The 27,871-nt window shown below is 37.8% G+C and overlaps 2 protein-coding genes across 11 annotated transcripts; both read left to right on the top strand.

Annotated features, from left to right (window-relative positions):
* Nucleotides 1-2,430: 2,430 nt before the first annotated feature.
* LOC104026833 (CARD- and ANK-domain containing inflammasome adapter protein-like) lies at nucleotides 2,431-4,696 on the top strand. Its single transcript, XM_075711558.1, is given in 2 exon segments — nucleotides 2,431-3,602; nucleotides 3,604-4,696. Coding segments are annotated over 2 exon segments (2,265 nt in total).
* Nucleotides 4,697-6,730: 2,034 nt separating this feature from the next.
* Nucleotides 6,731-26,318, top strand: MYSM1 (Myb like, SWIRM and MPN domains 1). 10 transcript variants are annotated; one of them, XR_012831044.1, is made up of 21 exons: nucleotides 7,463-7,678; nucleotides 8,479-8,554; nucleotides 8,757-8,827; nucleotides 9,860-9,937; nucleotides 10,074-10,100; nucleotides 10,622-10,700; nucleotides 11,417-11,515; nucleotides 12,117-12,880; nucleotides 14,096-14,226; nucleotides 15,407-15,510; nucleotides 16,455-16,532; nucleotides 17,652-17,755; nucleotides 18,062-18,116; nucleotides 18,201-18,251; nucleotides 18,980-19,054; nucleotides 19,338-19,526; nucleotides 19,759-19,891; nucleotides 21,905-22,010; nucleotides 22,134-22,191; nucleotides 23,028-23,611; nucleotides 23,914-26,318. XR_012831044.1 is itself a non-coding variant. In XM_075710249.1 (21 exons), the coding sequence occupies exons 1-21, from the start codon at nucleotides 7,569-7,571 to the stop codon at nucleotides 23,298-23,300; spliced, it is 2,439 nt and encodes an 812-aa protein (XP_075566364.1). In that variant the 5' UTR covers nucleotides 7,463-7,568; the 3' UTR covers nucleotides 23,301-26,318. The 10 variants fall into 10 exon arrangements, 8 of the variants coding, with proteins under 8 accessions (XP_075566362.1, XP_075566363.1, XP_075566364.1 ...); XR_012831045.1 differs by having other exon boundaries at nucleotides 23,028-23,563; XM_075710249.1 differs by having other exon boundaries at nucleotides 23,028-23,060; nucleotides 23,283-26,318.
* Nucleotides 26,319-27,871: the final 1,553 nt, after the last annotated feature.

Below are 27,871 nucleotides of genomic sequence, written 5' to 3' on the forward strand. Positions count from 1 at the left end.
ATCTTTAGTAATATTAAATTTTGCCATTCTTATTTTTAACGAAGAGCTTCCTGGTGATCCCACACATTTGTGGTCTCATGCACTTAATTAAAGAGGTGTGGAACCTTAATATTTTTCCCTTCTCTAAAACATTTATATGTCAAATAAATAAAGTTAATAAGTTGAAAGATATAAACCAAAAGCATGCATCAAATAGCCAATTCTGAATCTCTTTTCTTCACAACTGTTTGGGTTTTTAATCTTTTTGTGAAGTCATTGTTGGAACAAAGGCTTAATTCTAAAAGTAGGTAAAATGCTAATTAAAAAATAAAGGCTTTTAAAACATAATTTCTAAAAATGAGTCCATACAACAAGCTTCCAAAATTTGCTTGTCAAATGTGATTCTTGGTTTAAGACAGAATTGCCTCATAAGTCACATACATATAATGAAGAACTTTTTAAAAAAAAAATTCATAACTGTATTTTGAAGACCGTGATTTGCGTCTAGTAACAAGTAATTTGCTGCATATTATTTCCCCAAAATACAGTGGCTCTGAAAGAGATGCTGCCTGCATATATTGTTCAAATGTTCCTCCTCAAGGCCGGTTAGGAGTACTGCGCCCTTTCATTTGTAGTGCTTACTAGTAAAATTTCTGTATTCAGCACACTAGGAAATTACTGCCATACTAACAGACTCTTAAAGAATATCACAATTTCTGTTTTTAAATTTTTCAGGAGTTCCAAAAATTCTTGTGCTCTCTGTATTAACAATATTGCTCAGCACTCAGATAACATTTTCCATTGCCAGAACTCAAAACCCTCCTGTGAAGGTAATCAAGTATTGCACTCTCTATTTTGCATAGGAACAGTAATAATGATGACATGAAGATCCCATTTGATCAAACTTTAAGTACGGACTATTAATTTACTTAAGACACGGATAGATCTTCAGTACTTCGTTAAGTCAAATCTGAAGACTAAATAATTTGCAGATCACAGACTGAGTCATTACCAGGTTTGGGAACACAGTTCAGACCTTCTGACTCCCTATAATAAACCATAGTTCTCCATGTTATGTGTTAACAATCATTAACTAAATTACAAAGGTTTTGCTATTCTTGGTGTAGTGCCCTTCTTCACATTTCAGAGGAATTATTGGGCTCTTAAACTGGCTGTCAAATTTGCTGACTTGGAAACTGGCTGGCTTTCAAAATATATATTCAAAGTCTTGCCTTTCCTGGCTATTTCTTCAATAAATCTTTTTTTTTTTTTAATAGAATAAGCTTTGCGATCTTACTTATAAAACTAAAGTCAACAGAAAAAAATTAAAAATCTTATCAGTCACATTGTACATACTAGTAAAGAAAATAGTATGTATGCAAAGGCAGCAGGACCCAACAGAAAGGGCACTGAACTAAGAAACAGATGGCAAAATTCCCCATTTGCTTAAATAAGGTCAAGTTTTCAGCTTTTCAGCTCATTTTACTTCCAGCTCTTACAGAACTCTGTAATCTCAATTTCTCTCTCAACTGGTTTCAAAATGTGTAGATTATTATTATTTTATTTCCTTCTCTCCACAAGGAATTTTAACACCAATAAGTTAAATTAATTACAGTTCAATTCAGAGGTCCCACACCCATACTGAAGACTATACATATTCACAGATTTGAAGCTCTATTTAATTATACTTTAAATGTTGCATACTGAATCACATGCCTTGATCCACTTCATGTAAAAGAATTAAGTTCCAGACAGACTCCAGGTTACAGCAGGAATGGCAAGCTAAATAGCCTTTAAGTTAAATATACCTCATAGACTGAAGTTGTAACTCATATTAGAAAGGCTGGATCGCTTTTTATAACTAGCCACTTACACAGTTTATTTTTATCTAGGTCTTTATGTTTTTATTTCATTACATTATAGGGCTTTCATCTACATAGCTGGCAATGTGTACTCTTTCATTTAAGATCATACAAGGTATGTAATCATGGCAACAGTAACTATGCTGTGAATTTTCTTTTGTCATGTATAATAGACTGGTCATTTAGGCACCTACAAAAAACAGCTTGGCCAGAGGAACAGAGGACCTTGATAAATATCTTCGCTTCAAGTATCAGATTCACAAAAGAATTATTTTCTTCCTAATTATGCATAAAAAATCTAGAAGTCTTCCAAGTGGAATATCTTTACGTATCACGGATTTTTGTTTTGTTATTAAACTTCACTTGCTGCTAAGGAAGAACAGAGAAGATCAAAGGGCTTCTAACAACTAGAAAACCAAAGGTGAGGGAGTTTTGATTTCTTGCTCATTCTTTAAAGATTTGTCACTGAACTACAATGGTTGCTGGTTCATAGTTCTATGAAAAGAATGTGTGAAATGATGTGACCCTGCTTTGCTTTCATATTTAACTTCAAACAAACAATAGCTCAATTCACTTTTTGATTAGCAACATGATCATGCATTCAACTAGCCTGTTTACAAATCCATACGCAATTGAAGTCCTAAGAACTAAAAAAGAAGAGCTAGCTGAAGGCATAAACGACCCAGACCATCTTCTGAACTGGCTGATAGACAATGGTATTTTTACCCCAGAAAAACAGATGGTCATGAGTTTCTACAGGACACGAACAGAAAAGAACTCTCGAGTTTTAGACATACTAATTTCTCAAGGTGAACGAGCCTGCAGGCTCTTTTTTTATCCATGTTTAAAGCAAGTGGAGCCAAAACTTTACAGCAAGATGAGAAAATATGTCAGTGAAGTAAATGAAAGCATTGGAGATGCTAGAAGACAATTGGTAGGATATTTACTCGAAAAAGACAAGGTTTGGTTTGAAAATAGCAGTGAAGGGCATCAGAAAAAAAAAGACAGTCATAGAAGAAAAAAGCAAGAATGGGCTATTAAGAAGAAAGGAAAAGAAACTCAACTTTCAAGGGCAGCAAAACCTAGAAAAGATCACACTGATGCTGGCATCTTTGATGCAGTTGCTAAAGGCTATCTTTCTGAGTTAGAGAAAACATTGAAAGACAATGATATTAATGCACTAAACTCTTCAAGTGAAACACTTCTGCATGTTGCAGCCACTAATGGACATCTAACGATAATGGAATATTTGATCAGCAAAGGTGCAAAGACAGATGTGAAGGACAAGAAAGGAAGAACACCACTGCACAGGGCTGCTGAGAAAGGCCATGGTGATGCAGTGAAAGTGCTTCTCCGATGTGGTGCTTATATGTACAGTTTGGATACGGAAGGCAAGACACCACTTGATTTGGCTGCACAGAATAACCACAGTCACATATTGAAGATGCTGCTGAAAGAAGAGGCAAGAAGCTACAGGAACCAGCGCAACTTTTTGCACATGGCAGCACTTAAAGATGACAGTAGTCTGGCAAAAATGCTTTTAAAGGCTGGCGCCTCCACTGATGGAAAGGATGAAAGAGAACAGACTGCCCTCAGTTACGCTGTTTCTCAGGGCTCTGCAAATACTGCAAAAGTACTGCTAGAAGCCGGAGCCAGTGTCGATTCCAACACGGCCGAAAGAACCTTCAACAGCAACCACCCATCCATCTTCAAAATACTACTAGAATATTCCAGAGATTTGTCGTCTGACATAATGGAATCAGCTTTTTAAAGCTGTACAGAAAAATCTGCATGGTATTGTAGCAGCTTTAATTGACAGAGGTACAGATATAAACGCCTACAATGAAATGCAGTATACTCCTCTACTCCTGGCGTGTGAAATGGGGAAAGCTGAATCAGCAGAAGTTCTAATCGAAAAGGGAGCAAACTTTGGAATAAAGACTCCTGCTTCAGACACAGCTTTGCACTTGGCAGTTCAAGCCGGGGCTGCTTCCATTGCAAATGTGCTTCTGCACAAAGGGATGGAAGTTAACCTTATGAACCAAGCTGATGAAACTCCGCTCCATGTTGCTGCACTTCATAATAAAGGAGCATTAGTTGGCCTTTTAGTTAATGCTGGGGCCAAAATTAACGCTGTCACTAAAGAGTTTGTTACTCCCCTGCATATAGCAAGTCAAAGAGGTAACACTGACATTGCGCAACAGCTTTTGCACCACAAAGCCAATGTTAATGTTAAGGATAAGCAGTCAAAATCACCCCTACATTTTGCTACTGAAAGGGGAGACAAAACAATGGTAGAGATGCTTCTGAATGCTAATGCTGACCCCAACGCACAAGACAAGGAGAAAAAGACTCCCCTGCACATTGCAGCTGTGAGAGGACATCTCAGTATTGTGAAAGTTCTGTTAGCTAAAAAAGGAAGATTTGGAGCTAAGGACATGGATGGATGTACTCCAATGCACTATGCAGCTATCAAAGGAAACACAGAGACCGTAAAAATTCTTCTGACATCAGGGAAAAATAAAAATATTGATGATAGAAACATTTGGAGAAAGACTGCACTGCATATTGCAGCAGAATATGGACACAGCGACTTGGTAAATCTATTACTGAGCCATGGAGCAGCCATTAATGCCTTAGACAGCAGCAAGGATACTCCATTACATTGTGTGTGCAAGGCTGGTCATTTTAATGCTGCAAATTGCCTTGTAAACTGGTCACAAGGAGAAAAAGCAAATTTACTAGCTGCTAATAGTCTCAAAAAGACCCCACTGCAAGTAGCAGAATTTAATAAAACAGAAAATCAGGCTCAAATTGTAACACTTTTGAAAAAGAAAATGCTAATAACAAAATGAAGATGTAAAGCAAAAACTTCTAAATTTAAATGCAGAGTTCTCTTTCAATGTAGTTTGGATAGTGCTGTTGCCCAGTATGATTGAGAATTATGTTAGGACAGGCAGAATTAATTTAGCAATCAAAGGTGACCATGGAAAAAAAGGATCTTAGAGACACTGTTAAACTTCTAAGTATTGATTAGTCTTCTGCTTCTCTCACGAATCTCATACTTGGAGCCTATTTTAAAAGTATCAGTCTTAAACACATTGTGTATGACCTCCTCTAGTACAAACCAAGACTTTAAAAAAAAAAAAAAGACAGAAAATAACTTTTCATATATCTGTGAATATTAGCCTGTATGGATAGCTTAGTTAAGCATTGTTTGGTAAAGTCACATTTTTCAAAAGCCATCTACGAATAAGGACGACATGGGTATCCCCAAGGATATAGAGCATCGAGATGTTGGAGTAGATAACACTAGCTTTGTTTAGCTTAGGCAGACCTAACTGCCCAGTGCTGCCACAAGAGCCTGATCTGCCTTCTCTTTCAGTCCAGTCATGCATGCCTGCTCTAGGTTGTACCTGTGAGCTGATCCAACTTATTCCACAGCTATAACTGAACAAAGGGGAGAAGCTCGGCAGCAAACAGCTGAACAGCACTGGCTCTCCTGAGGGTAACGTAGTATTATCTTGGTTTATGCTGATTACAGTAGTAACTGGATATCAGAAGGCATCTCCCTGCAAATTTACTAGTGTGGGGTTGCTCTACTCTAGATTTACCAGACCCACTCCCCATGCTAATAAATCCTGTCAAACAGGCTTGGTATAAACCAACCAGAGGAGTAGCGTGTGCCCAAAACTTTGCTAACACAATCATGTTGTTTTCAGGATGCTACTATATGCTACACTGACATTCAATATTGGGCTGGACCTTCTTTAGACATTTCTATTTCCATCCCTATGAGATGGAACTGACATCCCAAGACTATAACAATTATTTTTCGTTCTATCGTTCATCATACCATTTGTCTAGATTTTGCATTTTTAAGTAGAGATAATAAAACCAATCATATTTGCTGTTCATTAATTTCACTTTCAAATCAATTCCAGCACAAACATGAAATGTTCAGAATAAAAAGGTTGCAGCAGAGTTTATTGGTTCAAAATATTTGTATTGTCATCTCTTAAAACAGAAACACTTTCTTGAGACGACGGGGGTTCTCTGTGGTCATTTTCTGTATAATGACAATCAGCCCTCACGGTTCTTCACGCTTCCCTTCAGTATATGAAGATACTCAATCACCATGAAGGGACAAATACTTCTTGTGAAATCAAACACAGATTTAAGAACGTATAGGAATAAAACTGACTTGTATAGCCATGTTACAACACAACCCGCACAACACCCTGCTGCTGTCATCTTCTAGATGACAGCACGCTTGGCAGTACACAGACAGAGCCTAGCAAAACCGACATCTGCAGCACGATGCACCGAAAGAGCGTCCCTCTTCGGTCAGCGCATCACACACTTCAGCGGGCCCGGGTTGACCGCGGGCAGCTGGCAACCCGCCGTTAGCCCAGCGTGCTTCAGCAGCCGCAAGCGAGGAAAGGCGAATTGCCAGGCGGGTTTTCGGCGGCCCTGAGGCACGGCTTCCCTCCTCGGAGCGCTCCCACCCCACAGCGAGCGGGGCAGCGCCGAGGGGCAGCAGGCACCGGGCGCGGGGCCTGGGCGGGCTCCAGCCTCCCTCTGTGGCGGCCCGCTCTTCCCCCTCATGCGCTTCCCCCTCAGCCGCCGCGCTCTCCCATCCCTGCCTGGCATTCAGCCCTTTCCCCTTCGCTCGTACCCTGCAGGTTGCCCCTCAGCGCCCGGCTCGCCCTCAGCTGCCCCCTGCGCGCCCCGCCTACCCCAGCGCCATCTCTCCGCCTCCGCCCCGGCTTCTCCTCAGGGCGCAGCTTCACTGAGGGCTGCTGCGCACGCGGTGCGCTCCGCGCATGCTCAGTCCCCGGCGCGGCGCGGCGCTCCCGCCCCTTCTCGCGAGATCGGCGGGGCCGGTGTCATGGCGGCGACGGAGGAGTTGGAGGTGGACATCGAAGGAGACCCGGCGGCCGTGCCCGGAGAGGCGGTGCCGGGGTGAGTGAGGGCCGTGCTGCGGGCTGGCGGCCATGCCGCTCCGGGGAGCGCGTCCCTTCCCCCCGCCGCGGGCAGGCTTTGTATGGCCGCGGCGGCCGGGGTTCGCGTGAGGGGGCGGCGAGGCGGGGAGCAGCGTCTGCGGGCCCCCGCGCGCTGCCGCCTGCTGAGGGGGCTGCCCGGGCTGGGCCGCGCTCGCCCGGGGCCCCCGCCGGTGCTTCCCGCTGCCGGGCGCCTCAGGGGAGAGACCTTGGAGTCTCATTGAGGGGTCGCTGCGGGCGGGGGCGGGGCGGGAGCGCCGATGTTGAGCATCGTCGGGCAGGGCACTGGGAATGGGGCCGGTGAAAGCATTAAAGTGCGGTGAATGCAGAGTTGCTCTCACCGGATCCAGCGGTACGTGAGCGGGGGACACTTGGTGAGAGCGCTAGGAGACTCCTGTAAAATGCGTAGACAGACGGTGCTGTGTTGCATAACTGGTACTGAACTTGCAGAGGCAGACAGGGCTCAGAAAACTGAACACAGGGAAGGGCAGAAAACTGATGCAATAAATTCACGGGTAAGGGACCTGTAAACAGATGCAGAAGCGAATGGTCAGCAATTCTAACGCTACAAATCTAGCAGTTGCAGATGCCTGGAGGTTATGAGAGGATTGTGTCAGAGACAGCGGCCGGACTCGCGTGCTGTCCTAGAGTAGCATTTGCTGTTGCCGCTGCTGGAGACAGAATACTGGGCAAAGGGGACTATTGATCTGATGCATTTCTTAATATGCTCCAAAAGAAGAACAATTTACATTGCTTTCTAGCTGTACATGAGGATTTATCCTTACCTATAAAGAGGTGTTTGAACTGCTGGCACAAAGCAGTTCAGAATAGTAGGTGAATTTAATTTTAGTAGCATTGCAAGGGTTATAGGGCTAATTAGTCTTTAGAAAAGTCTGAATGTTCTGGAAGCAAAGAGTGACAAAAGAATTACGTTAATTACTAAGGAGATTTTATGCTCCATTAAAATAGAAGAAAGTTGATCAATTATGTTAATCAACATCAGAGTTCTAAAAGTAGTAAGTAGTCATTTACAGAAAAGATCAAGCATAATCTGGATGAAGTCCATAAGAGCACTAACAATTCTGGATGATAGGGTTATATTAAACCTTGTGTAAGTATGAGCTTTCCTTGGGAGGAAAACAGTTTTTTCTTTATAAGGGGGTGCTTTTGCCTTGTTTGGGGAAGGGTGGAGAAATGTTAAGTGGAGATAATACAACTCAATTACACTTTTAATATTAAAAATACAGTTCTTCATTTGTCCATAAAATTCTGGCTTCTTTCATTTGTGTATATTTTACATGGTCCCTCCTGCTTTCAGTCTTTCTGGAAGAGAATTTTTACTGTTCAGGGTTTCATTGGTATCACATACAGTCTGCAGTGAGATAGGTGAGGAGTTGCTACTGAGATTACTAAGAAAGATGACTTCCTGAGGGGTATTTATGCTATGTCTAATGGAATATTATAAGAGAGTAGCATTACATAATAGTCTGCAATATATGCTTTATATTTTAGTACCTAATTCTGTCATCTTCTGTTAATGTTTTTGTTTTTTACTACACCATTATTTTAACTCTGACAGCATTAATTTTGTTTGAATATCTTTGCGTTGTTTTGAACACTGGAATCTTTTTCAGAGATCATGAAAACACAGCTTCAAGCTTGCTGCAGGATCACTATCTTGATTCATCTTGGAGAACTGGTAACAGTCTCGTAAGTGTTTTTTAAATGAATGGTACTTCTAGCAAGGTTATCAGAACTTCTGTTTTCTCCATTCTCTTCCCTCCGTGTACATGCTCTTTTAAGTTTTTAACCAGTGCTTTTTCTTTACTTTTAGAAGCTATTATATATTCTTGATAATCAAGTAACAGCGTGACAGAATTTAAATATTAAGACATATTTGTATTGTTTGCAGCCATGGGCATTGGACAGCAGCATTAGTGAAGAAAACAGGGCTGTCATTGAGAAAATGTTGCTGGAAGAAGAGTATCCTTTTCCTGATTTGCTTGTATGTTTTCCTGTATAACAGTAGAAAACTTCCTGTTTCCAAAGGAACAGGACAAATCTTTTCTTGTTAAGGTGACTGAAGCACTGTCATCTTGTAGGTAGATTGTAGAAATCATGGAGGACCCTTGAATTAATCATCCAGCTACCTGCAGCTTCCTCTGCTTCCGATTCTTCAGAAAATTACTCCAAAGCTTGCGGGATTTAAGCTGTCACTGGCATCAAAAATAGCAATATTCATCCCCACTTAGCTGCTTGTTCAGTGCCACCTCCAGCATTGTGCTGATGCAGCTGTTTGTGTGGCTTCATAGTGAACTTGATCAAACAGCTGATCTGACTAAAAATAGCTACTTCTTTTTGCTGAATTGTTCTTCACTTGGACTGGTTTACTGTCTGGGTTTGTCTGGCTACATTCATACTTCTGCCAGAATGCAAGATGAAAACAGGAAGGAAGAGCTGCTGCTTTTTTTCTTCTTCTTTTTCTTTTGAGCAGTGTTGGCTTAAATAGTCTTACCAGTAGTAGCATTTCTGGCATAAGGTGACCTCACAGATTAGGTAGGTTATAGCAGTACTAATCATGGGCTAATTTATTTTCATGTTCTTTTTGTAATTGGGTGTAGTAATATACAGTAATAGAGGAACATGAAAATTAAAGCAATTAAAGTTTTCCTAACAGAATGAATTAGTGAGGCTTAATTTGAAAATAGATAAGGTATCAGTACGATGAAAATTACTTGTATTTTTTCTAAGTAAAAAAGGAAGATGCTGCTGTAGAAACGGGATACCTAGTTTGCTGCAAGTAAAGTGAGCGTGGGGGTGCAGAAGTCAAATGTCACTTCCTTATGCATTAAGCTAGTAGGAGTGTGTGAAATCTTGTATTTCAGTTTTGAAAGCAGTACAGTATTTGCTTCTACAGCTGAATAATTTTGAACCAGTATAATTTACATGACTATTAGAATTCTCACGTGTACAAATATCACTGATGCTTTAAAACTTACTTAGTAACTATTTCAGATATTATTTATCTAATAAATCACTTTCTGAAAAAATATGGCTCAATCAAAAGGAAGCAGAGAAAAGATCTATGAAAAGGTAAGTTGTGTTCTGAGAAAAATTCTCAGTTAGATGAGAAGAAATGAAAAGTCCTTCCAAAATAAGGTTATTTGCTGAGATATGCAACAGCATTACAATTATTAATTTTTATTTTCACTTTGTTTTTTATTTGCAGCCCACATAAGAAAACTGGAAAAGTCATGTATGTACATTTTAATGATTGAGTTGCATTTTTAAGTGTGGCGTCTGATTTTTGTTAAGTTACTGGACACAATTCTTTAAAAAAAAAAAATAGTTCCTTAGTTCCTTTTGTTTGGCTGTAAAAACTTATTTAAGAGACCTTTCAATGCAAAGAAATATTGTTGTGTCTAGTAATAGGCTTGTAATAAACTAGTTTGTTTTTTTGTAGTACAGTGGTCCTTCTGAAAAAAAAACCCTGTTAATTCTAGTTGACTTTCTTGCCTGAACTTTTCTGATTGCTTCTGTGTATTCTGTACCATTAATTACTGATGAATATTGTGTTGCTTTGAATCTTCCTTTGTGATGGAGAAGCTGACATGATTCTCAATATTTTATTTATCAGTAGCATTCATGTTTAAAACAATACCTTGAGTTTTACAGAAGATGGGGAGTAGTCCTCCTGTCAGAAGTTGCCTTCAGCTACTGGGATTTGAGAATATATATTTTTAAGAAAGCACTAACTTCTGTTTCCTATTTTCCTAGGGTGCGATCACCCACAAAATCAGCTAGCTACTCCTTAAAGTGGACATCAGAAGAAAAAGAACTATTTGAACAAGGACTGGTAAATTTGTTTATATATGTAATATTTTGAATAGAATTCATTAGATTATCTTAAATAACAAAATAATAATAAATATAAGCATGTTATATTTATCTGCTTCTGCTTTTGCACTTCGAATTTGTTAAAAATAATTGCCGTCTACTAAGAGTGTAATGATAAATCAGATTTATATTGATGAATCCCCCAAAACAGCTTGCTTTACCAGATTTTGTTCATGTGAGGCTGATTACAATTTGAGATCACAAAATATCTCAAATATACAGCTTTATGAATTGTACAATCATAATGCTGTAGTTAACTACAGCAAGTATTGTGTGTGCTTAAGGCAAATCAGCTAATAAAGTGAAATCCTTTAACTACTATTGTAAGGTCTTTAGAGGTTGTACAGTGCTGAATGTAACAGGGTTTCTTTTGCCAAGTACAAATTCCTTTCAGTAGGATTCCTTGGGTTAGCAGGCAGCATAATTTACAGTGTGCCTGAATTGGGTGAAGAAGATCCTCTAGTTTAAGAAGAATAGCAATAATTCTTACTGTTGGATGCAATTTTCTTCTTGGTATATAAGTATATATATAAGTTCTGAGGCTTTTTACCATGGGTTTGCTGTACTGTTTGTGCATTTGTAATGAGTAATTGTTCTTAAAACTCTTTTTGCACATAAAGTGCGATATCTGGAATCTTACAGGTTAGGTAACTTAAATGTGCTTTGTTGTACTAGGTGAAATTTGGCCGCCGGTGGACAAAAATTGCTAAGTTGATTGGAAGTCGTACTGTTCTACAAGTAAAGAGCTATGCTCGGCAGTATTTTAAGAACAAGGTAAACAGTATCTTTGTAGCTAGCAAAAAGACTCTTTGAAAAGTATGCTGTTGTACATGTAGCTTGATTTTTCAGGGTACTGCTGTTAAAGTATGTACTCTATTTATTCCCTTATTCAGAAAAGTGGAATATACTTATTTGCAGATTTAAATATGAAGTCAGACCTGATTTCAAATTCCTAGAATGACTTCAGTATTTTCATTGCTGGTATAACTAAACAATAAATGTAGTATAATTGTAATCTCTTATACTGTTGGCTGTTAGTCTGAAAATACGTGTTTTTGCACTCTACAGCCATTTCAGCTGTGCGTTGTAGTTTTAGCTTTAGCCTCATTTGAGACTTTGGGGGCATTTAAGAAGAAATTACTACTGTCTCAATTTTTTTTGAATGCAAATACATGTTAATTTACACTTGAGCTAGAAGTATACCTATAATGCTGTGTAAAAGTGAATTGCAATGGATTAAAATGTATTAAAAGGGTAAGATGAGGAAGAAACACTTCAGAATGTCTGGTGTTCAAGTAAAATAGTTCTGACTATTTGGGAGGCAGAGGGGATTGTTTTCTTTTTCCCTCCTAAAAGTATTTTATATTTTCCTAAGGCAAAAAATGGTGATTCTGAAAAGGAAGAGCAAAGTCAGTGTGGGAGCAGTCTTCCCATTGAAGATGGGATAAGGGTAGAAGCATGGTCATCTGGAAACTTGAGAGGCCGTGCAGACCCCAATCTGAATGCAGTGAAAATTGAAAAGCTGTCAGATGATGAAGAAGTAGACATAACTGATGACATGGATGAGCTACTTTCTCCTACCTTCCAGCAAGAAACTGGAAAATCTGAATTATCTGTTATTTCAAAAAGTCCAGTTGAAGAAACAAAAGGAATGGAACATGTTCTTTCTTCTGTTGGACACAGCTCTGCAATTTCTTTACCTAAAGAAGATCCTCAACATACCAAGCAAGATACAGTGGATGCATTAGTATTTCCAGGTGTTGCAGCAACATGTTCTCAGCACTTGAACAGTGATAAATCTGTGACCGTAGATTACCAGCAATACAATAATTTTACTGAGAAAGCTGAACAAGGCAGACTAGTAACATCTCATGGTACGAGACAAGTAACTGATCAGGAGCTTAATGAGGAACAGAGAGACCTGGCTGATAATGGATTGCTTTTTCCTTCTCCCTGCCAAGTGGATGAAGATCATCAAGAAGAAGCAGAAGAGCTTAAGCCACCTGATCAAGAAGTGGAGGTTGACAGAAGCATCATTCTGGAAGAAGAAAAGCAAGCTATTCCTGAATTTTTTGAAGGGCGCCAGGCCAAAACACCAGAGCGTTATTTGAAAATTAGGAATTATATTTTGGATCAATGGTAAGATGCATTAATTTCATTTACTGAAATAAGTGATTAAGATGACTCATGTCCTGCTTTGTTGTAGTTAAAGCGCTGCTTGGTACTAACAGCTTACTTCTGAAAAGAGTAAAATTAATTTTATGGTAGCATTATAAAGATTGCCAGTGAACAGCACTGATTATTAATGCTTCTTTTGCATCTACCCAGTTTTTTTCCTGGCATTCTGGAAGCTAAGCACTGAAAATACTTTGAAGCATTATGAAAATGAGTGTCCTATATCAGAACAAGCTGCATCCGTTTTGGTTATATTATTTTCTTCCAATTTTTTGTCATCCTATATCTAAGAATGCATATATGGTTTTAATAAATGGTTCCTCAAAATAACTGATTAAATTAATTCCGTAATGAGGTCTGGAGCATTGTAGTACTGCCTTTACAGAAGGGCAGCTAGAAGAAATAGTCTGTGCTAGAGCAAATAATGTTGACCAAAAAACACTTCAAATTAAGAATCAATTTGGAGTAGCGGTGTACACTTGAATATTTTGTATTCCATCTCCAAAGAACCTGTTTAAGGAACCTTTAGTGATTGTGGTAGCAGGCTCAATATACAGTTTGTTCTGTTAAGATTTTTGTTTTGTGTGCTTGTTGTGTTGGTTAGGTTGCTAGTAGAAAGAATTGCTGAGTTTAACTCTGTTCTCATTCAGTGGTCTTCTGTATTGACCGCTTTTTCTAGTTGCAAAGAAACTCTAAAATTCCATACCAGAGAAGTGTTGAACTGAAACAATTCAGTATCAGTTTAAAAGCAAGTAATAAGTGCATAGAGAGTGAAAACAGGCTTATTTATTATGCCAGGGAAGCCTATGATTATATGAGCTATTTGGACTAATCTAATGCAGTTGTTCTGATATCAGTTTACCAGTATCATGGTACTTCTAAGTAGTTCATTGCTTCCTGGCACTAGTGATGTTGAAGAATTTGTTTTAACACATGGAACATAAGTTTCACTCTGCATACGTATGAATGTGTATGAATAACCCTAAAATAAATTGTATGTGTGTTGTGAAATTTGTATTTTTGCTGTGATTGCCCTGCGTAATGGTGTGTAATGTGTGCATTGTGGAGGGAAAAAAACACTTCAGTGGCTTGTCTTAACCTCAGCTTAAGTCACACAATTCCTTCCTCCCCCTCCGTGATTTGTTTTATTATTTGACAATGTGCTATATTTTATTTTAGGGAGAGATGTAAACCCAAATACCTGAATAAGACTTCAGTACGTCCAGGCCTTAAGAACTGCGGTGATGTTAACTGCATTGGACGGATCCACACGTACTTGGAATTAATAGGAGCGATTAACTTTGGCTGTGGTAAAGATATTTTTATTGAAATCAATTCAGGGCTTAAATTCTAATAAATTCTCGCTGAACACATCTGTTGTTGACTGTCAGCTTTTTTTTAAAATGAATATTTTCATGTGAAGGGTAAACATTAAGATTAGTAGATGTATCTTCAAAAGAGAAGTTGTAAGTTCACTTCATTAAAGTGTAGATGACTGCACTTAATCAGAATTAAGCATCCATGTGGATAGCCTTCCAACTTCTCTGTACTCTTAATGTCTTAAATAGTAAATGTTGTTACATTTAAATTCTGTAGAAGAGAATCTTTGTTTGGACTGTATTTAGTATAGTTGTGTTCCAGCCTATATGGCTGCAGCCTATTTTGGTGTTAATGTTGAAGGCCTGCTTAATGTTAGGGTATACTGCTCACACAGAAGGATACACATTAATCCTTACTAGGGAAGGACCTTCTGAGCAGATTGTCTCTTCATGACCTTTGAAAATCTAGAGGAGTTTGTAACCTGCTTATAGGGTTATGGATTTTTGGATTTACACAAGACATTTTCTTTTTTTTTTCTCCCCCCCCCGCCCCCCCATGTTTACCACACACCAGCAGATGGGTATTTTTTGTTTTGTGCTTTTCTGTGTGTCCAGTGTTGGATTTTCTTTTTTCCTGATACCTGCTGTATCTGAAATTCTGCCCTCCCTCCATGTAAGACGGAATTCAAGTTACTGTTTCTTTCCCATACTGAATTTTAACTGTTTCCTAAATAAAAAGCAATGTCTTCATCCTTGGGGCTAGTTTTTACAAGATTCAAATGTTAAAATTAGGTGACATGTTAAAAGTATATATGCACCTATAAGTTACTGTTGGTTTAGTCTCTCTGGATTGATTTTGGTCCAAAGCTGAATGACAGTCACCTAGGAGAGGAGGAATGGCCTGCAAATACATTTTGTCTGAAATAAATTTAACAATAAGGAAGGAGGTTTTCCTGTCTTAAAAATGCTGTGGTAGTGGGAGCGCTGTATAATCAGTTAGTAATATGACCATCAAGAGATGTCTTTTCACTGTGGCTTTATTTTGTTGTTGCTTTTTTACTTTATGGTATTTGTCATTACCGCTTATCTCTGTCATTCTTGGCTCTGTACCAGAAATCAGTGGCTTCATACTTTACCGAAGTACCGTGTATCTCTCTTCTGTATCCTGTAGAACAGGCTGTCTATAACCGACCCCAACCAGCTGATAAAACACGGTCCAAAGAAGGCAAGGACACAGTGGAAGCGTACCAGCTTGCTCAGCGCTTGCAGTCCATGGTACGTTTTGGTCAGGGAGGCGGGGGCAGCAAAAAACATTCAGAATGGAGAAGGTCTTCTCAATCTTCATGTTCAAGCTAGGGCATCTCAGGCAATTTCTCCTCTCATTCAGTTTGCAGTTTCATTAGAACGCCCTGTAATTTGAGCATCAGTCTAAGTACATGTTCTGCTGTCTGACAGGTGTCTGCCCTAACTTCTGCTATCTTACATACTTGATTTCTGTACAGGTACTTAACTATGATTGTGTTTCAGTCTTTTCCCTGCAGCCCCAACCCCTTCCTACCCACCTCTCCATAATTTATGACGCATAAAATAGTGGAGCATGTTGGTAGTATGTAATTAAGTTGCTTGCATTTTAACTGTTAAATATACTAGGTATAAGATATGACTTACTGAGAGCCTTATTTCCACCATTAGTTGTGACGCATTTATAACTACATGAATTACCAAGGCTTGCCAGATGTAATTTTCATACTCATATTTAGTGTAGCATTTTTAGTACTTCATAGCAAAATACATCTGTTGATGAGAGGAAAACTAAGTCAATCCCACTAAGAAAAAAGAAAATTGAAATATAAAGAACTAGCATATACTAGATGCAAACATTGGTTTTATAGCTTTTTGTATCGTCTGAGCTATAATTCAGAGCTGGATAATAATGCACTATTGCTGTCAGAGATGTTGATGATCCATGGAGCATCAACCAGGTGTTATGCTTTACACCCTTAAAAACTGAAAACTTCACTGATGATATTTTGTGACAGACTGTGAACTACATAATTCTACAGAACTGCAGGGTGTTCTTTCTTTTCTGGAAATATGTCATAGTGTCAGTAATGTTCACGTGGCAACCTTTTGGACAATGTTCTTATGGCTGATTAAATGAAGTAAATGCAGTTTTTCAGGAGTATGATCCTTGACTCATGTTGATTTGCTTGCTGCAGCGTACAAGACGACGGCGAGTGCGAGACCCTTGGGGAAACTGGTGTGATGCAAAGGATTTGGAAGGACAGACATTTGAGGTAACCTTCTGTGTTTTAAACTTTTCTTACAGAATTAATTCTTGCTAATTGCTAGCAGGTGGTGTTGCATCAAATATACAAGGAAAACAGTTGTGTAATAGGTACTTAACCTCTCTTTGTGGAAGCAATAATTTGAAAATAATGTAGCAGCTGTTACATCTTTATGCTGCTGATAAATACAGCTGTACTTTGGTGTTTACAAAGGTGTTCATGTTGTGAGCATGTATGGCCCTATGCTGTTTTATGCCTGTAAAGTTCTTTGCCTTGTCTTGTAGGAGATTTCATGACCCTTTGTTTTCAGTTAACAGCCTTACTAAAGCTAACAGTAGGGGATAGGAGAATAAGATTTAAATTTTATTTGTTCAGTACTATATGGTTTCTTTGTGTTTACAATGCAGGTGATACAAGTTCCTAATATTAATTCCGCTACTAGCAATAGCCCCAGAAATACTGTGGTTTATGAAGTACTTAGAAAAATTCATACAAGTTTAAATATTTTATAGAAGACTTGGAAAGAAAATATCCATTTGTCCATTTCTACAATTTCAAATTATACAAAAAGTGAAGAGCCGTTATAGAAAACCACTTAAATTTGCAACCTTCAGTATTAAGTATCTGTAACAATTACTTCCATAATGTGATAATGCCATACCTATTTTTGAGTAACTGTGGTTAATAATTCTAACACTTTCTGCAAAATACATATTTGGATGCAAATGAAAGTTTGAAAACACTCATTCTTAAAGAGGTGTCATGATAACTTCTGGCCATGGATTGTAATGGCAGATTTTCTGCTCAGTTACCACACTTGCATTTATGCATGGTTTGCGATATGGGCTGTGATTTTACTGAATTTGATTGACTTGGGGAATGTAAGACTTTTTTCATCAGGCATCTTATGGACTAGATCTCTGATTGTCATTACCTTCACACTGCTTGATTCTGCTAGGGCTATTGCCCTCTATCTTGAGTAGTACTGTAACACACAAAAATTGATAGCGTATCAAGAGGACACTGATGTCAAGAACTATTCTGGGCTGGTTTTGGAATCCCTACTGAAGGAGCACTTAAGACATTAAGACTTTTTTTTTTTAATTATTATTTTTTAAATTTCTTTAGCATCTGTCTGCTGAAGAATTAGCAAGAAGAAGAGAGGAAGAAAAACTGAAACCTGCAAAATCTTCTTCTAAAGGTTCAAGACAAATAAAAAGGTATTGTTTGAAGTACATCATGTTCAAACATAGATCTTCTAGAAATGAAAGAAATGTCTTGGGTAGTGTCAGGCTGGAGGCTGCAAATCATTAATATGTATTATGGTCTGAAATAACATGTATACATTTCAAATGTTTCGTATTGAAATTCACGAGAGTGGGTAGTGAAGTTTCTATATTTGCTGGAAGTCATCCTAGTGTGGGATGAGAAAATCCAGTAAAGAAAACAAGGTTATTCCTCTGCCAAGGGACAGAGGGAAACTTGAAAAGTTTCCTGACTGTCCTACATCTTTAGAGAAATTTTCTTTCATTTTATAGTTCCTTTGATCCCTTTCAGCTGATACCGTGCTGTTTATTCACTGAAGAAAAACAGGTATGTACCTATGAGTGAATAATCAAGAATGCTTTATTACTTAGGTTACTTTTCTTATATTCATTATTGCGTTTATCATTTCAGGAACCTTTTCAGGTGAAAGTGTCTTCTGAAGCACTTTTAATAATGGATTTGGTGAGGATTAAGTTTTATCTTTCAAAAAGCTATGATGTATATGTTGTGGTTTTTTGGTTTGGTTGGTTTTTTAATGGACAACTTAAGAAGAATGAGAAATACAGTACTTATGTTAACTTCTTTCCATTCAGACCTTGACGTGAGAATCTAGTATTAAATAAAGCCTCTAAAGATTGATGGGTTTTTTACGTTGTGCTTGGTTTTTCTAGAAGGTAAATGGTTGTACACTAAAAAGAGCATTCCTACTTACTACTCTCAGTCATACTTTAAATAGAATTTTTTAAAGCTACTTTATAATATAGACTGCCGTTTTGCAATCTTACAGGTTCATTTTCTACTAGTCTGGGAAATTATTGTGTGTTTATAAAGCAGTGTGTGGGTTTTTAATAACAACAGGTTGTACCAAAATTGGTGCAGTTGGTTCAGCACTGCACAGCATTGCACAGGCTTCAGTTTTTGAAGTTAGCGTTGCTTCATGTATGGAAGTGTTATACAAATGCACTGCAAACGTGCATGTATATAATAAGCAAACATAATCTTTTCTGTTTGCTTCAAATTGAAACATTGGGTGTTTGAGAATCTTTAGCTGTCCTAAGTTTTCCTTCTAAATGTCATTGAGAAGTTAGTGACTTGTAGCTGTGAAACCAATGTATTCTGTTTTGTGCAGATCAAAACTAGGAGAAATTATACAACTTGAACCTTTTAATAATTGTTTAATATCATTTTAGCACTCTCATGTGTCTATGGCAGAAGTAATAGGGCTGCTAGGTGGAAGATACTCTGAAGCTGATAAAATTGTAGAAGTAAGTGTTTGTCTTTTTACATTTTCTCTAAAATATTAAACCTTATGATAATATATATAATTTGAATAGTTACATGTTACTTCTGAAGGGCGACTACTTAAATATATTTAAGTTGAAGTTATTTACTGTAGTCTTGAAATGTTAAGAGTTATGCTTATGTTCGAGTGTTGGCCCGTCAACTCTGTTATGAGGAAGATCTGGTATATGACTCTTAAAATTCTTTAAATTTTATTTAACTGATGGAGACTTCTTGCATTTATCCATCTGGAGACTTTTTTAACAGGTTTGTGCAGCAGAGCCATGCAATAGTCTCAGTACAGGACTGCAGTGTGAGATGGATCCAGTATCTCAAACGCAGGCCTCGGAAACGCTGGCTGCCAGAGGATACAGTGTTATTGGATGGTACCATTCCCACCCAGCCTTTGACCCCAACCCCTCAATACGAGATATTGACACTCAAGCTAAATACCAGGTACTTGCTGGTCTGTACATTAAAAATAAATAGCAAAAAAACCCAACAACCCTAAAGCCTCCCTGATGTTTACAGTGTTAATGCACACTATTGCTCTAATGCATCTTAAAATAAGTTCCTTTCATAAATTTCCATAAATTCTTTTTTTTTTTTTTTTAATTTCAGAATGCTGTTGTGAAAAAGGTTGTATTTCTTCTATGTCAGTTTTTTTGTGTGTGTTTGGTTTTTTTAGAGTTACTTCTCCAGGGGTGGTGCCATGTTCATTGGGATGATTATAAGTCCTTACAACCGAAATAATCCTCTTCCATATTCTCAGATTACTTGTCTAGTCATTAGTGATGAGATCAGTTCTGATGGTTCCTACCGTAAGTACTGATATTTTATCCATTGTCGTAATTTTTCTTTTCCTTTTGGATACTAAGGGGAAAAATGTTGTCTGTTCTTGAACTTAACAAATAGGTATTTATATATTTATGTTAGTAACTTGTGCTGTACAAATGCCGGAATTTCACTTAAAGAGGAATTCTGCAAGTAGTCCATGCTGTCATGACAAGAATATACAGGTATAAATAGAAGATTGTTTTCTCTGTATTAGTATTTCCCACAATCCGTGAAAGAAATTAAAAGGGTTGGGGAGAAGGGTCACTGTTATTTATATACAGTATCCATATGAATAGCTGAGAAACTACTTCGCATGTATTACTTTGCTGCATTACAAAATTCTGAACAGATCCTCTGATTGAGAAGACAGAAGTATGATAGCAAACAATTGGCTGTTAGAGCGGCCAAAAATCCTTATTTGAGTGACTTAGCTTTCAGAAGGTCAAAGGATCAAACTTGCCAGCTGTCCAGGAAAACACAAGATATGAAAGATGAAATGCTGTGCTGGCATGAATCCCAACCTAAGAGAACATATTCTTGATTAAAAATGTCATTGGCATTTCATGAAAATGGGATGTTTTCCTTTCTTGAATAGTTAAGAACATATATAAAATTTATGGTATTTCAAGTGATGATCAGATCTTCTGCTTGTTCCCTGACATTAATTTGAGGAAAATTCCCATGATAACAGTATATGGTTATGGTAGCTGCCTCTTCTCTCCCCTCCTCCCTCCCCCCATTTTTGCATCCAAACTCTGAGGTTTCCAGTTTTCTTGGCAAGGCAATAGCAGCAGCCATGTGACCCGACAGTTCCCCCTCTGTTATTTCCTGTGGAAGTAAGCAAGGGAGACCATCTGCCTGCAGACTTGCTTCATAGTCCTAGGGGATGTGAAGTGGTGGCCACATCTGTGCAATAATTCCTGTTTACCATACTGACAGTACCGTAATTTTATCCTCATTTCCCATGCATCCCACCCTTGTGGTGTGGAGTTAAAATACTTAGAAACTTTATCTGCCCTTAGAAGTAGGCTTTGGTCGCATGCGTTTTCTGTCTGAGAGGACTTCATATTTATGTTTATCTCCTGAAATCAACTTTTTACAAAAGAGTGTCTCCTCTAGCTCTTTGGAAAAGTTATACTGTGGCAGTAGAGCTATAGTACTGAGCAAATGAATACAAATTAGTATTTCATATGAGCCATAAATATTTCTACAGATTAATTTTACTCTTGGAAAGCGTTCTGCGCTGAACACTTCTCACATTTGAGATATGTTCAAATAGCAAATTATATTTATTGCTTTCTTTTCACTTACTCTGAGGTATAGTTGGAAAGCATGCTTTTCACCTCATTAAATTCTTATGATCTTGGAAAGGCACCTTTTTTTTTTTTAATGACCTACTGAAATTTACAGTCTCTTCCCTTCTCCCTGATTTTTGGTAACTGAATTGTGTTCTGCAAGTAATTTTCTGGTGTTCCTTTAGAATACTTTCTAAATTCTTCTTCCCCCACCTGCAATAAACTAGAAGAATTTCTTCCTTTAGGAACAGAATTCCTCTGAAATCTAGAACAATAGTCAGCCACTTCAGCAGCCAGTTCATACATGAAAAACAAAACCTTTTTTAATAACCACATAGAGAGACTACAAAAGTGTAATTGGTACTGGGTTATAAAAACTCAATTTATTTTGCCGTTTTCCTGTTATGTTGTAGATGTCTGTGTGCTTCCTTATGGCATGAGGAATTGGTGAGGGCAGGGAGGAGAACAGGTTTGTTCCCTACTCCTACCAAAATTAAATTTGGAATCCAAAATATGTCATACTTTTACTTTAACCTCCTTAACGTTGGCAAGTAACAGGACTGCAAGCTTCTGCAGTCAGTAATAAACTTTGAACAGTTACGGCAAAGGAAGGGATTGTACCTAAAACTAAAAAAAAAAGGGGTGGGGGGAAAAAGGTGAGTGTACTAGAAGCACTGAATAGTCATGTTCAATTAATTACAGGCCTGCCCTACAAATTTGAAGTACACCAGATGTTGGAGGAACCTCAGTGGGAATTAATATTTGAAAAAACAAGATGGATAATTGAAAAATACAGATTCTGCCATAGGTATATGTCTACTTATATTATAAAGAATAGCCAGTTTAGAATTTTTGCATGTTTATTACTGATGTTTCAGTAAAGACACGTGTCTGCTTTCTACAGCACTATTGGTTTTTTTTCTTTCCACAGCAGTGTCCCCATGAATAAAATTTTTCATAGAGATTCTGACTTGACTTGTTTGCAGAAAGTAAGTTTTCATCTTTTATTTTTTAGCTTTAATTTTAAATGTTTTTTTTAATACAAATCTGGTTTGTATCATCAGAAGTCACCTGAGGTTACATTTTTACAAATCAGAGATGTAAACTAATCAGAATAAATGACTTTTATAGTGCAGCTTATTAACTTACAAACACAGTGAAAATAACAATGTTCATTGGAGAGAATTGGGGACAATGGTTACATGCAGATACCAAGTTTTAACGTCAGTTTGGAGAAGAAAGAATGTCAAATTAATCATGTCTCTTCTCAGCATGTTGTATACTTTCAGTGTCGAGAACTGCATGTGTTTCAAGAGAACATTGGACTGCCTAGTCCTTTGTTCAATCAGTAAAGTAGTGCTGCGCCATGTTTGGCATGCATAAGTGGGAACTTTAATTTTCTCGTCAGTGTAGTCATTGCTATGAAGTGCTAAATAACTGCAGCTGTAACATTAATTGCACAAACAAGACAGAAAGTCTGCCTGAAGCAAAAGACATAAACAGAAAACATACACAGTGATTACCCACATCTAATTTTTTTTTTTCTCCTCTCAACATGACTTTGCTTATAAACAGCTTAAATCTAAAACTGAGTTGGTGGAATACTCGTGAATGCTGTGTAACTCGTTTTAAAGAATTAGTTTTAAATCACCCATGTGTTCCTGTGTGACTTCCTTTCCAAAATTTATATTGTACAGTTGAACACTTTCTGTAGTGTTAATCCTAAATAAATAAAAATCCCTTTGGAATACTTATCAGCTAGAAGGGGAAAAAATAAACTCAGGAAAAATGACAATTTTAAAAAATCTCCTTTTCTTTTGACTAGCTTTTGGAGTGCATGAGGAAGACCTTGGGCAAGGTAACAAACTGCTTCGTTGCTGAAGAGTTCTTGACTCAGATAGAAAACTTATTCCTTTCCACATACAAGAGTGAGAAAAAGAGTAATGCCGAAGAAAATGAGAATGAATGTTCAAATGAACTGCCAGTGTGATGGCTTTAACAAAACAAAATTATGGAATTTTGATTCTTTTTTTTTTTTTTCATTTTCTTCCCCTCCTCCCTATTATGTCAACTCTTTCAGAATTATTATCCATTTTAATAGTAACTGTTATAGAATCCAGTGTCATCTTACTGTTACGGTTTAAACATAGTTTGAAAAACTCTTAATGTGTGTGACCTGACTACATGAGGAACACTTAATACTAACATTTTGTAAAAAAACAAGTGCCACAGAATTAACTGATTGACCAACAGTCTGCCATTTGGGAAGAAGGACAACCTAGCAAGAATACTGTGCTTCAGTCTTCAAGGAGAGCTTCAAGTCTTTCAGTTTGGGAATTTTCTCTTGTTTTTTATCTACAGGTACACATCTAACTCAGAATGAATTTGTTCCTTAATTCTTCAGAGATTGTAAGTTTGGATGAATTCACAGAAGAGAAACTTACAACTTAACTGAAATGAAAATTTTGTAGCTCACTGATTTCAAACTTTCCTTGTATCCTGTCTGAAGTTTTATTCAGTTGTGGTTTAACACATCATTTAATTTCCCCCTCCTCCCCGCCCCCCCTTGATCCTTACGGTCAAGTAGTTTTTTGGCATGTTCTTTGCCATCTTGCTTCTATATTTGGGGAGGAAGAGCTGGCAAGTTTTCATGACTTCAGTAGTAGTTGTGCTTGTTTCCAGTGGAAATGGTAACTCCTGTCTTATTACAGGTTGCGATCTTTCTCATCTTCCATTCTATGGGGAGATACGGTGTTCTGCCAGATCGTTGTGATTTGTCCACTTCTAATTGCCACTGTTTCCTGTGGAAACAAGAGCTCTTGACTGATGACAAACTTAGTGCAACAAGCAGAAAAGTATTTGTCTTTCTAAAGAAAAAAACCCCACCAACTTTTATATTCAGAGTCTTCTCTTTAATGTGCAGTCAATAAGAACACATACTCTTTTGTATCAGCACTTCAATTATAATTTCATACAAGTCTATATTAAGATGAATTAGTCATAAACAGATTGATCTTGATTGAGAAGTTTCTTGATTGCAACTTGGAAATGTTTCATGAGCTGTATCACTGTGAATCTTTATAGAAAAAATGTGCTTTAAATTTTGCTTTCTAAATCATGAGGAAACTTGACTTGTATACAGTTATTACTATTTACACAGATTTATCTTGGGCAAAGTTTCTCAGGTCTAAAATATATTTGAAAACATGAAGCAAGCAAGGCCTTGAGTTTATATCTAGAGGGGTGACAATGGACTCAACTCTTATTTTAAAAAAAATCTATTTGTGTGTATATATCTAGTTCTACATAACATAAATGGAATTTAAGATTTTATACGTTTACATTTTTAACTTAAGCTTTTCATTTGTGTAAAGAGTTTGAAAAGCTTTAAAATTGTAGAGTTGCATCCCAAGGAGGGAACTCCTTTATAGGAAGTTAAAATTACTTTTTTACCATGCCTCATAAAATGTTAGTCTCTTCTGTTGCTAAGTGGAATGTGCAGAGCCTGATCATATGAAAATGTGAGCCCTTGATACTCAGCGGTTCTCCCAATGCAGGTTCAAGAGCTATGGACTTAAAAATATTGGTGAATGTTCTGTGCTCTCTTCTATGTTCAGATCTGCTGGTGTGCAGCTTTAGATCCCACTACTATGTATAATTTATAAACTTGGTGTATCCATCTATATAAGGCATGTTACTCAGTCTGCATATATTCTAAAATGTCATCTTTGGGACTTCCTAATTAAAAATACTGCATGGCTTTCTGTATTTCTAGTTCAAACTACACTCTTGGTGAGAAAGCATTCCTTCCCTACTTAGTTGTGGCGTGGTCTGCAGTGTAAGGTATTCTTTTGCAGTTTTGCATAGGTTACTCTAGAAAAATTGGATAGTATAAATGTATGTACTAAAAGCTGTAATTAGTTCTGATTTGTAGGAGGAGAATCTTGAACTTCTCGTGTAACAGCAATATGAAGCAGATAATGTTCGTTGTCCACATACAGTCTATTTCCAACCGTTTAAGGTATTACCCAAGTAGTGGTAACAAGGTGCTGGCTGCGTCTCTGTTTAATGATTAAAATGAGTTAAAGTAATACAGTTGTATTAATTGGATTTAACAGTCATGTTACATCAGAAAAGTTTTGAGTAAAACACAGTTTTGAAGCAGTCTGTCTCTTGAGAAGAGGACATGGTGCAGTATTGAGACTTTGATACACAGACAAAGACTCCAGATTTACTAAGAGTTCATTAGCAGGGTGCTGTGGGAGGAAATAGAACTGCTAGTACCATCGTAACCCAGTATTATCACACAATATTGTATGTGAATTGGAAATACCGCATTTGTGATGCTAAATAATAATTTGGTTGGTGGGAGCCATAGTAAGTAACTAACCCACTTTTCATAATTTATTTTGACTGTGTGGTTAATAATGAGAGTTTGGAAGTTGCATGCTTCTAAGAGGATAAAAATCTATTTACTAATACTACCAGTTCTGCTACCAAACACATATAAGGGATTAAATTTTTTTATTGCAAAGCTCTTTATTTTTTTTTTCCCATCCAGCAATTCTTTTTATGCTAGCTTTGTTTTAGTGTACCTGTTGCAGACTAACATGCTATTTATTTATGTAAGACCAGCTGTTATGCCTTGCCAAGTTGTTGCTCAGGAGATGGGAAATGGTTGAGTAGCAAGTAGAATGATACAGTTTAAACTGGAAGAGTCAACAGTTTAAAACAACCAACCAACCAACTCCCTAACCCCCTAAGATGTAACTTCTGGCAGATATCCTTTATGGGCATTTGTTGGCTGAGTCAAGTTTTGCTATCCCAGTTATCAGCGGTGCTTCTTCACAGGGATATATGCCTTGTGTTCCAGGGGAGGGGAATGCCCATTTTTTTTTTTTTTAAATAAGTAACTTTCCAAGAACAGTTCAGTTGAGGAAGACAAACAAAACCCAAGAACAAACAAACCAAGAAAACCAAACCCAAAACCAGCCAAACAAAAAAAGTTAACGCTGTTGCCATTGATATCAAGTACTTTTTTTCCTTTTGCTTGCTACTTTGATATTCCTGACTAATGGTATACAAGAGTCTACTAATAAAGACTGTATATGCAGTACCTTGAAAGATGTGTTCCGTGTTTGTAACAGCTTCTTGTCTCTTGACCATCGGATCTGGTATTTCTTTATTCCAAGTAAGCAACAATAACAAAGTGATTCAATGAAGTTTAATACCACTAGAGGGAGCTTTGTCACAGCTGATACAAAAAAGGTTTTGAACTAAGTCCAAAACTGTTCTTACCAGTGCATATAAACTTCCGGCTAAAAGTGATTAAATTTTATGGGCCATAGTTGTGTACCTTGGTATAGATTTGTTTCTTTCATTTGTTATTACACACCCTCTGCATTAGTCTCCTTCAGAAAATTATCCAGTGGTACTTTGTGGCAGGGATGCCAGGATGGTAGATCAGTATTTTCCACACTTTTCACAGAGAATCCTGGCTGTAGATCACTAAAGTAATGCAGTGGGTTTGTTTTCATGGGCAACTCCAGCGAATTCTGAAGGTGATCATCAGCTTAACCTTTCAAACAATATTCATTACCCAGATTTCATTTGAGTGTGTTGGTTCTAGCTCTATTTCTGCCAGCAGCAGGAGCCAGATTAACTCTTTCCTGCTGCGCTAGCAGAGAATGTGGTCTGCTGGGCATTACTGAGCTACGAGGACATCGTGTTGTGTAGGGGAAAGAGTGGCCGTGCAGGTGGAAAGCGAGCCGCGTGGAGGTGTACAGTGCGCCTCGGAAGGCGTGGGGAGGCAGGGCAGGGCACCCCGGCGTCTGCGAGGGGAAGGAAACGTGCTGTGCTCTTGCTGTGGACCCCGTTGAGGGGGCTCAGGGCGTCGGGATGCACGCAGGGTGACTTCATCCGGCCCTGGCGCGTGGGAAGTAGCTGGTTGTTAACATCCCAGTGAACATTGTAATCATATTTGATGCTGAACAAAGTATTTAATGGCCTAGATAAAAGCATTCTGGTTGTTTAATTGGAAATGTCTTGCTGTTTTACATAGACCTAGTGCCCTACTTTTATGAGCTTTAGAATTGTGCCGAGAAACTGTTTCCATGGAAGCAGAGATCACTAAAGAAATAATGCACTCCCCATTTCCTACAGGATTATTCCTTTTAGAGGCTGCTGTTCTAAATAATTAACTCTTGTAGTGCCATTACAGCTTAGCATGGATTAAAGGAAATACCACTTTGTATTTTTTTAGTGTCATAGAGACATTACATGTATATATTTTTATATACATATCTATAGACATGTATATAGATATTTGGAAGGACTTTTGTCTTTAAAATAAGTCTGTTCTCCCCTTATTTACAGAGGGGGAAATCCACCAGTACAAAAAAGGTCAATGGAAAAGTGCACTTTTATTTTGGCAATTTATGCAGCTGTCAGGGAAACTTAAGATTATTCCTTCTTTGCCCTTCTCTTGCCACTGTTCTACACTTTTTGCTTGGTGATGGGTATATTTGAAAACCATCGTCATGCTTCTGGCCACCTTTCAGGGAAGAGACAATGTACTTTTTAATTAAGGTAACAGTGATGAGAATCTTCCACCAGTAGGGAAAACAGACTATCTCGTTCAGTTACCTATGGTTTTTCTTCCATGTGTTA

This window comes from Pelecanus crispus, chromosome 5, assembly GCF_030463565.1.
Source record: "Pelecanus crispus isolate bPelCri1 chromosome 5, bPelCri1.pri, whole genome shotgun sequence".
Lineage (NCBI taxonomy): Eukaryota > Metazoa > Chordata > Aves > Pelecaniformes > Pelecanidae > Pelecanus > Pelecanus crispus.